We start from the raw sequence: 11,249 nt of genomic DNA, 5'->3' as shown, positions 1-11,249 counted from the left end.
TAGTAATTTCAAAGATGGCCTCCGTGATGCTGAGATTACCCACAAATAAGGGACAAGACATCGAGTACATTCTTATATTCGGTAGTGAACACTATTTGTCATATAGTTCTTTATACCTTTATGTTTTTCGAGCTAAGTCTTATGAAATGTCTATACAATTGTTTTCGTCACACCAAAACTGTTGCGCAGTGGAATATGTTACTAAAAGTTCCCAACGTGTTGGTTTTGATTAAAAAATGATTTAAAAAATCAAGATGTGTAATTCAAAACTGCGAACTGAATATCTCTCTTCAACTAATTTTAAGGATAAGTTTAATTAACTTTACCTCTGTAAGATGGCCGCTGCTGTGCGCGATAGACAATCCATGTTTATGGTCCGTCTTTCAGGTTCCTTCCGAGGGCGGGAGGCTTGAACAGCTGGTCTACAGTTTGTGTCTGCGGGTCGGCGACTGTGGAACTGCACACCAAAAGGTATGAAAGGACCCCCAGTGACAAGCACACGAAGTGGCGCATCCTGCAGGGATATAGAGGACAGCAGGCAGGGGGGAGGCACTCGTTACCTGCGGCATCTTCAGCGATATTTGACTTGTTTCCATGTTAGCTGGCTCCTCTTATCAACTTAATGCGCAGACAATAAGTGAAAAGGCCAATGAGTACCACACAATGTTACCCCTGCAAAACTAAGGCACATAATTGTTAAAACACCGATGCGCTGATGTGCTGAATAATTCCTTTAGGTTGAATACAACGGGAAAACGTATTGTTTAATTGTTCTTGTTTTGGTTTCTACGTCCTAACTAATGAAAATTAAATGTTTGTAAAATGCGCTAACCCGAGGAGAAACATTGAGTTCAGTGACATGAACAACTGTAAAATATGCCTTAATTGAATTATAAATACGTTTCATTCTGTATTTTGTTCCTTTCTCAGACCGCCAATCTGGATAATCAACGATGAAGCCTGGAAGTCTGTTTGTCCTCTATGATGATGATTCGGTAGAATTGCAATATTCAGATGGTTCTCACTTGCAGCTGTCGCCGTGTGGTTCTGAATTTTTGTTTGAAAAATCTATTCCTGCTTCAGCACATCCTTTACAGCAGCCTGAAAGAATTCGTCAAAGGACACAGTTTGCCGTTAGCAGTTACAGGGTATGTGGTAAAAAAGATATTCTATAGTAATGTGGTAGAGTGTGAATAGCGCAAGGTTTCCTCTTGTTTGCTTGTGCACTAGATCTGCAATTTGAGACTGCATGGCTAATTGTACACTGAAGTATACAAAAAGTGATAGATGAATTAATCTCAGTCACTGGTAATTACTCAGGGCTGCACCCCATTCCATTGTTATTTTGCACACCATGCCACCTCAGTTTGGACCCAACCAGGTGCAAATCAGCCTTGACCCAGCTTCAACTGAAACAGTCCAGTCCGAACTGCCAGACCATGTCCTTCCTGAGCCAGAACACAAGCAACTTGTTAGCTACAACTTCCACAGCGAATATATTCAGTTCAACTTTATTTGTAAAATGAAACACCATCCAGTGTAAAGAGTTCTACACATCGGCTACTGGTCTTCACGCATAATGAGTTTGCCTTCAACTCTGATGAACAATGCCTTAACATTTCATAACAACGTTCCACAGACTTTATCTGCACTAGAACATACCTATATTTACATAACTGCCCAAATACAACATACCGCCCCACTTTGAACAAAATAAGAAGAAAGAAGAAAAACATATTAAAAAACTGAGCAAAAATTGTGAAAATACACAAAATGGAGCCATTAATTACTACATCAACATAGATCTTCAGTTACACACACAATCCTGTAAGTATTTGGAAGGTCTCATAGTTCTGTTGAATTTCCTGACCTGAGATGATGATTTACAAATACATTGTTTCCTGTTTCTAAAAAAGAACCACACACAATTGTTGCTCGAATGACAATTTACCCTAAAAAAACAAGAGACATGAGGCGCCTGGCAAAGCAGAAAACGGTTCATTTAATTAAACATAACGGCCGAGAGAGCAGTTTCGTCACCTCAGTCTGAGGACTCTCTTTCACAAATAATTGAAATTACCCAAGTTTTATATATTTCTCTGGGTGCAATAAACACATAAACATTCTTTCTCTGGTGAAATATGCAAACTGTTGACAAGGAGTTGTAATTACAATTTCCAGATAGGGAATGTAGATGGGCCTCGACCTGGCGTGGACACTGTGTGGGCCAACGAGTACTCATCCAAATGTCTAACTTGAGGGGTGCGCGTTCGCTGAATTGCTGTGCCCTGACTGGCTGAGTGTCTCTAACTGCATGTGGCATCTAACTTTATGGTGTTGTGGGAATGCATGTGTCCCTCTAGCCATTTGTGCTTTACTGGGGCAAAGCTCCAGGACCATTGTAGTGTTGCTGCCTATATGTGGGATGTGATCTAAGCTTGTGTGTTTGGCTGTGGTCTATTACCTCACCTGTGACCTGTCAGTCATTAACCTTCAGGCCTGGGCCACTGAGCCAGCCTGACCAGGTACCTATGTGCTTGGGCTGATGGAGAGTTCATGAAGGGGGAATCTAACATAGGTGATGGATGTGACTTTGTTTGTGTCTGAAAATGTATAATTCGTGTATAAAGGTGTCTTGTTGTCATGTGCATTGATTGATCCGATATTAACACATATGCACAAGATCAACTAGACAAGACTCCTTTATCAAATCAACATTTGAAGCAGCATTAACCTAATTTCTTCACTCATTCTCCATACTGTCCTGGTTCAGAACCTAATTTCTACACTTATTCTCTATACTCTCCTGGTTCAGATTTGAACTAGGCTGTTTGCTAAATGTTTTATGAAAATATCCAAATTGCAGTTACTCTTAAACTTTGTAGACTCACCACATCTCAAACCTGTACTAACATTCCCAGTCTTATTCTAACTATTCTCATTCTTTTTTACCTTTAAAACATTCCTCTTACTCCACCACGTTTCATGCTCAACCTGTATGGACCATTTGCTTAAATTTATTATGAGTTTCGTTGAAAAATGTAGAATTACATTTTCCAACTTACCTTGGTTTATGACTTTTAACCAAATCACCAATATGAAAATCCTGAGCTTTAACACAATGGGCCGCATTACGAGGCTGGCGGTCATGAGACCGCCAGCCTCGCTGTGGCTGTCCTATCGGGCGGACCCAGCAGTACAGACCGCCACATCACAAGTTGTGGGATTTGGCAGACGCCAAACTTCCACAACACTGCCTGACCTGCTGGGTCAGTCGCACTGCAGCGGTCGATGGTGAGCACCTCCCACCTGGCGGCAGGCCTCATCCTGCTGGCTGGATTATAGGGCTGCAGGCCTCCAGGCTTTCCACAGTGGTCACCCGCCACAAAAACCCTGGCAGAAACGCACCCGGTGACAGGAATCCCATTTCCTGTCGCTGGCACATGCACCCCCACGTCCACACACAAGCAGACACCCCCCACCGGTCCACACACTTACAAACACCCCTCTCCACCCTGTCATGCATGCATGCATTGACATAGGATACCCCTAGGCATACACATGCATTCATACAGACACCCCCACTCACGTGCACATACACAAACATTCACATTCAATCACATACACACATGCATTCACCACCACCCTCTCCCCTCTGCATACTCACACTCATTCAGACACGCACACACATCCCCCCACTCTTTCAGACAATCACTTATCTTCTCCGTCGAGGAGGTGATCCGGGAGGGGATGGGTCCTGGTGGTCTTGCACCCCTTAGCAACACCACACCAGCAAGACTCCGACAAGCCGTATTTCGTCTCGTAATATGGCGGACAGAGTCTTGCTGGCGTGGCGGTGCTGGCGATGCAACCTCCTTTTCGGAGTCGGGCTTCTGCCCATAAATGGACAGAAGTCCTCCAATGACTCCTAATATGGTGGTCAGCAGACCGCCAGCACTGGCGGTCTGTTGGCTGCAGCGGCTTCGGCGTTCCTTCAAAAAAGACTGCCGTAGTCAAAATGAGGGCCAATGTGTGATGTGATATGATACAGCTTATTTTTCTCCTGACTTCTTTTTACTGTGTTATACACATCGTCAATCCTGGTAATATTCTCCATGTCTGTCCATTTGTGGATATACACAGGAAAGTGCTTTGATGCTGGATCCTTTAGTCAAAGAAGTTTATATGAAATAACTCCAGTAGTGGAATGTGGCATTGTGGTCATTCCAAAAACAGTCTCTTAGCGCAATTCTGACATCGTTTTAGCACTAACAGCTAATTGGTATCATTTAAAATTCTGTTAACTCTCTCCACCAATCTATTACTTTGTGTACTATATAAAACCACAGTGATGTGTCAAATATCTGCAACAGCAAGATAGCCTTTCATTTCTCTTGAAACAAAAGGCACTACGTTATCCGATACCAAAAACTTGGGATACCCTTCAATTACAAACACACTTTCAAGAAAGCCAGTAACAGATTTAGGTCCTGATTACGACTTTGGTGGAGAGGATTACTCCATCCCAAATGTGACGGATATCCCGCCCGCGGTATTACGGGTTCCATAGGATATAATGCATTCATAATTCGGTGGGAGGGATATCTGTCACATTTGGGTCGGAGTAATCCCCTCTGCCGAAGTCGTAATCAGGCCCTTAGTGTTAGAATTATTGCAAAGAACATATTCTCTTGGCCCTTCATTTATTATTTGCCTCCTTACCTCAATTAACTCAGTAATTTTCAGAATCCTGTAACTAGTTTTTCTCAGAAATCACCTCACTTGTGATTGAAACTCTTATAAATAAAACCAACAACAAATTCAACATCATCCTTAATTAGAGCAATACAATGTACATTCTCGCTTGGGAATAGAGATACAAAATCCACTCTAGCATTCTCTTTGCCTGAAAAGTATATTATTTCATAATTAAACTCTTGTAATTTTGACAACATGCATACTAATCTGGGAGAAGCTTTTCCCAAGCCTTTATCACTTAGTAAATATTGCAGAGGTTTTTAATTCTTGCAAAGCAAAGACCTGCAACCACAAACATATGTTGAAAAATGTTCTGTAGCCTATACACAAGCAAATGCTTCACATTCAGTTGTGCTATACATTAATTCAGCACTTCTTAAACATCTAGACACAAAAGCAATAGTGTTTCCTTGCTTTTCAATTAATGTCTCAAAACTGCCCTAACTCCAGTTAAACTGGCATCCACAGTAATAAAACATAACAAACTGTCTTGAAACTGTTCAAGTGCAGGTGCTTCAATAATAACTTATTTCATATTTTCAAAAGAACTATCCTGCTCCTCATCCCATTCAAATGTAACCCCTTTTCAAAGCAGGTTGTTAGAGGCTCAGTCACCAATGCAAATCCTTCTACAAACTGTGAATAAGATTCACAAAATCCCAAAGAGGGTTTCATTTGTTCCAAATTCTCTGGCACATGTGCCTAACTTATAGCTAGTGAAAGATCACCCTTGGGTTCAATACCATCAGATGTGATATAATGCCCTTAGTAGTCCACATTTTCGCTAAAAAATGTGCACTTTTGTAGTTTCACATTCATACCGTGCTCACTTAAAACATTCAAAACGTTATCAATAATTATATTATGTTCTTTCTTAATAATTAGCATGAATGAGACTATCGTTTTAAAAAGCATGAACTCCTTGCACCCCATGATACATGTTGAACATAAGCTTTTGAAACACCGATGCTAAACCAAACAGATTCCTTAAAAATCTGTACGTACTAAAAGGTGTAATAATGCGGTAAGTGACCTAAAATCATCTGCTAATTCAGTTTGGTGATATGATGATCTTAAGTCGTTTGTCGAGAAAAAATTAGCATCACCCAATTCATCAAAAATCTCCAAAATCTTGGGAAGAGGATAAAAATGAATCACGGTATTCATATTTAGCCATTATTTAGCATCCTGAGATCAGCACAGTATTGGATTTCACCATCTTATTTGTTTCACCACCAGGATCGGAGAAACTCACTCTGATGAATCAACTGTTTAGTAATACAGTTTTCTTCTTCCAACTGCTTCAAATGGTCATAAACCTGTGATCAAATATTGAATGTAATATTCCAAACTTTGTGTCTAACCGGGATAGCATTTTCTTTTAAAATAATTCAGTGTGTAATTCATTTAACACAGTCCAGCCTTCATTCAAAAATATTTTATAAGCATCTAAAATATCCTGAAACTCTTTCTTATCTAAGAATATTAATGATATGGGGCACAAAGTACTAGGTCTCATCAATATTCCAAAACCACTTTGGTCCCTCATCCCAAGACATTGTATCCTTTCTTTGCAACATAAACTTTTGTGTAAATGTTTCTGCCCTCGTATGCAACATTTTTCCAGAAATATCCAACCATGTTGATTTTTGTACTCCCCACTTATATGCCACAGGACTAATATTAGTTGGAATTCACATCACATTTGGCCATTGGAAATTAAAATGTCTGAAATAATAGTAACATGGGAACCTGCAACACCAGTTATGCTAATACATGTCTTCCCCACAGTGATGTCGCAAACAGGATCACTTTTCTTAGAAATACCCTTTAGCACCGTCAGCACACAGCTCAATTTCTCACAACTCTTTCCTCTGATGTCGAATTTGCACACAATCTACTGCACTTTTACACCTTTTTACAAAATGTACATGTGTGGTGTCTTATGTTTGTTATGGAATCTGCGTGGATTCCATAAAGGAATGTTTGTGAGGGAGTGAGGAGAACGATCTGGAGGTAGAGAGAGAGGTGTCGGTTGAGAGCGCCGGTGGTTGGGGTCTTCGCTGAACAGAATCTAACAAACCTTCATCAATAGACTAATTGGACTAATACGCGTGATCCTTCCATGCCCCGATTCTACACTTGGCGACGAGCGCTTGACGAACCCAGCAAGCAAGACCCTAACACCGAGAAACCTGAAATTCCTGGATCCCTTCTCTAAGGCTGTGACTTGCACGTTTATTTGACGTTTTTCTGTGCTGACATTCTTATCTTAAAGTAATTTACGGTCACAGTAGCGCATCATTGAAAACAAATTTTTTTTATTGAAAGCTGAGGAGAGTTTTCTCTTACAATTCTAATGGGCGCTTTCAGCCTCGCGCTTCCTCTCAAGTGCGAGAAACTGTTTGAGAGAAGCCTCGCAACTGACACCTGCTCGAGGCTCATCCTCTCGCCATTTGTGAGCGCTTCTTACCAATAGCGTGTCATGATTCTACGACGCTCCGGACACGGAAATATCCTTTGCGCCAATTCCAGGCTACATGCGAGTGATTTATAAAAAAAAAAATAAGAGAAAGAGGAAACCAACAAGGGACTGTATTTCCTGTTTCAGTGCGCTAGTACGCTGACCTACAGTACAGTTGGAACATTCTGGCGGCCATATTTATTTTTCTATTCTGTCTTGGTTCTTTTCAATACATTTTGAATATTCTGGTCATTTATCTAGATATGCTGGATCTAGATTAAGCTGGAAAAAGGATATTATTCAAAGGAAAAAGGGAGAAGAAAAGAAAAACTCATTCTTTGTTTTTGTTTTCTCTTTGTTGTTTCAGTGCTCCGTGTTTTTTTTTCTTCTCTTCTTACTATCTATTTGGAAATGCAGAATGTACCAGCACCAGCATTTTTCTTATCCTCCCCAGGGGAACCACCAATTCCATGGTTGAAGTGGAAGAAGGTGTTCTTGCATTATACCAGAGTGTGTGGAACGTCATTAAGTGCCGAAAGGAAAACCTCCCTTCTAATGCACTGTTTGGGATTGGAAGGACAGGAATTTTTTTTAATTTTTTTATAAAGAGTTTTTTTTTATTTTAGAGAAAAACAAAAATGAAACAAAATGGAAATTCAGTGTAACAGTAAGTACAACTACCAATACCCTAACACCTTCTTCTAGATACATCATCTGTCTCATTTGTCTTATTCGTCCCGTTGGTCCCCGTGTGCTCCATAAAGTTTGAAGTAAATATTTGAGCTTGAACCCACCTCCACAGCACGGGATCAATAACCCTCGTTATTACAGTGTCTGAGGGAGATCGGCATAATCTTCACATAGCATGACATGGGTTTGGCCCCTCAACCATTATAGAGCTAGGATTGCAGGCGGCAGTGCCACTTCCCCCTTGGTAAATCTTTGCTTTAAGGGAGTTTTTTATTTTTTTTATTTTTTGGGGGGGATTTCTGTTGTCGTAGGTTGGTCAAGTGGCCAGTAAACTCTCCCAATTCCCCCACACTCTATAGTATTTATCTGGGCACCCCCTCGCCTTGTATACAAGTTTTTCGCACCCTGCACACCAATCCACTCCTTGTCTCCATTTGGTGAGGGTCGGCGCTTTTACGGCCTTCCATTCTGACATGATGTCTCTTTTTGCCACCAGGCAGGCCACTCCCAGGAAGGTTCGATTCGCTCTGTTGAGCCCCATCTCACCCATGGCCCCTAGCAAAAGTGGTATCGGCGATATCTCTACCGTTGACTGTAATACCTCAGAGATTTCACCCATAATTAACCTCCAATATGACTCTATAGCTGGGCAGGCCCAGACCATGTGAAAGAAATCGGCTCCCGGTTGAGAGCAACGGGGGCATTCATCTGTGGGTCGGAGATTAGCCCGGTGGAGTCTCTTAGGGGTAAGGTAGGCTGCGTGTAGGTAAAGGGTTTGTAGCAACTGAAGTCGTGTGGATATAGCCAGTGCTCGAGGGGCCATTAATGCTTCTCTCCAATCTGTCGTCTATGGGACCCACTCATCCCTCCCATTTTTGGCGAAGCTCCTCGAAGGGGGGGGGATGTATTAGCAAGGATAGAGCGGTAAATCTGGGAGATTCCCCCTTTGTTTAGGTATCCCATCATGACCTTTGCTTCCAGTGGACTATACTCTGGAATGCTTTCCCCTGGTCGTACGTGTACTAGTAAAGTATGTCTGAGCTGTAGGTATTTGTGAAACTGGGTGTTATTTAAAGAGTATATTTTCTGAAGCTCCTCAAAGGACCGAATTTGTGAATCACCCCAGATGTCGCCAAGTGTAGATATCCCAATAATGTCCCATTTCCGGAACCCCTCCAGTGTGGAGATTTCCCTCAGCCATTTCCCTTGCCAAAGAGGAGTCTGTTGAGTTATGGAGACCACCACCCGAGACCCTCTGTGCCGCTCGCCACCCCGTAAGAACCAGTCTGGTCACCTCGGGGATGGTTTGCGGGATCGCACCTCCGTATAGAGCATTGAAAACCCCGTTATAACCCATCGCCTGAAGTTCCAATCTGTACGCGGGGTCTGTCCAGCCTCCCGACAGCCAGTCGTTAATCACCAGTAGGCGCATGGCCAAATAATAAAAATAAATGTTAGACATTCCCAGTCCCCCGTCGTGGATGTCTCTTTGACATGTAACAAGGGATAATTTGGGGCGGGAGCCGTGCCACAGGAATTGGCGCGCCCTCGTCTCGATTTCGTTAAACCATTTCCGGGGGGATTGGGTGTGGGAAATTCTGCAGCTGGTATAGGAATCTGGGGAGTATCATCATTTTGTATAGTGCTATTCTACCCAGCGTATTGAGTGGTAGATTCCGCCAGCGTTGGAGATCTTTTTTGGACTTCTTAAGGAGTGGTGTGATGTTTAGTTCCCATGTTAGTTCGGGGAGCAGGGTTATCTGAACCCCCAGATATTTAAAACTATTGCGACGGATTGGAATGTTTTTTTGCCAGCTTACGCAGTATCTAGAGGGGTGCAGGAGGATCAGCAGGGACTTACTGGGAGTCAGGGTTAGTCCCGAGGCCTGTGAGAAGAGGTCCAGGAGTTCTAGGACTCGCGGGCCACTCACTGCTGGGTTAGAGAGGTAAAGGAGGACATCATCCGCATACAGTGCTACCTGGTCTTCCGGGCCCACGGGCCATGCCCAGCCTTCTACCAGTGGGTCCTCTCTCAACAGCTTGGCCAGTGGTTCAATCGCGAGGGCAAAGTGCAACGGTGACAGCGGGCATCCCTGACGGGTCCTACGTCGGATGGGGAATGGATCTGAAGCCACCCTGTTTACCTGAATACGCGCAGTTGGGTTGGAGTAAAGTAGTTTTACAAGGCCACGGAATTTGTGTCCAAATCCATTCTTTCTTAGAACTTGTTCTAGATACGACCAGTCTACGGTATCAAAGGCTTTTTCAAAATCTATCAGAAGGAGGGCGAGGGGGGACCCAGTCAGGGTGCTGCGTTGAGCCAGTGCGACGTGCAGTCTCCTAATGCAGTGTCTAGTACTGCGAGAAGGCATAAAGCCGCATTGATCTGGGTGTACCAGTGAGGGGAGCACCTCCCTCAGCCTGGTAGCAAGCAAGGTCGATAGCACCTTCATCTCGGCGTTCAGCAGGGAGGTTTATCTTTAAGCCGAGCGATTACGTGAGGGTGGTTGGGTCTTCGGGATCACCACTATTGTGGCTTGGTCTATTCCGGTGGGGAAACGGACGATTCTCTCCGCTTCGTCAAACATATTGAGCAGGTGGGGGCTTAAAATGTCCCCGCATCTATTGTAGAGCTCAGACAGGAAGCCGTCTGGTCCAGGTGTTTTGCCTGACGATAGTCCGGATATGGCTGTCGTGATTTCGGCCAGGGTTATGGCTTCGTCCAGGATCTCCCTGGTCACCTGCGAAATTTTGGGAAGGGTCATATCGTCTAGAAGGGGGACTTCCTTTCAGTTAGTGGACGGGGGCGCACCGCGTATAATTGAGTGTAGTAGGAGGCGAAATTTGTGGCAATTTCACTGGGAGTCTTTGCGACTGAACCCGCCTCGTCCGCGACCTCGGGGATAATTCTGTTGGCTAGTGGGCGCGAGGCTAACCAGTGCAGGAGTTTGCCGTTTTTATCACTCCATCCCTACACACGAGCCGCCGATGCCCTCCAGATGTGCTTTGCGGCTTCAAGCACTAACTGTTTTATTTCTTCTCTAATCACTGTTAGACTCCTCAAAGCAGATGCTGATGTGGCAGTGGTCTCAGACCGCTCTAGAGCTAGGGCTTTGGATTCGAGGGCTGTCACTTGCAGGTCGCGCGCTTGTTCGCGGGCGCGCACGCAGTGCTTAGCGTAGCCTCTAAGTGTGGCCTTACATGCCGCCCAGATTATGCCCGGCGATTGTACGGACCCCAAGTTTTGTTCAAAATATTGGGTAAGGTGATCCCTTATTTCAAGGGTATAATCATTATTCTGTAGGTACCATGCATTCATGCGCCACGTGGGACGCTG

At 43.6% G+C, this 11,249-nt stretch overlaps 1 protein-coding gene across 2 annotated transcripts in view; it reads left to right on the top strand.

Annotated features, from left to right (window-relative positions):
* The first annotated feature begins 400 nt into the window (after window positions 1-400).
* C1_1H5orf34 (chromosome 1_1 C5orf34 homolog) overlaps window positions 401-11,249 on the top strand; it is a 236,186-nt gene continuing 225,337 nt past the window's right edge. For both annotated transcript variants that reach the window (XM_069221520.1, XM_069221526.1), the window contains exons 1-2: window positions 401-471; window positions 931-1,148. In XM_069221520.1, the coding sequence (XP_069077621.1) occupies window positions 954-1,148 (195 nt within the window). In that variant the 5' untranslated portion in view covers window positions 401-471; window positions 931-953. The remainder of the gene's footprint in view (window positions 472-930; window positions 1,149-11,249) is intronic.

This window comes from Pleurodeles waltl, chromosome 1_1, assembly GCF_031143425.1.
Source record: "Pleurodeles waltl isolate 20211129_DDA chromosome 1_1, aPleWal1.hap1.20221129, whole genome shotgun sequence".
In the NCBI taxonomy this organism is placed as follows: Eukaryota; Metazoa; Chordata; class Amphibia; order Caudata; family Salamandridae; genus Pleurodeles; species Pleurodeles waltl.
This window is presented reverse-complemented; position numbering and strand designations above follow the sequence as displayed.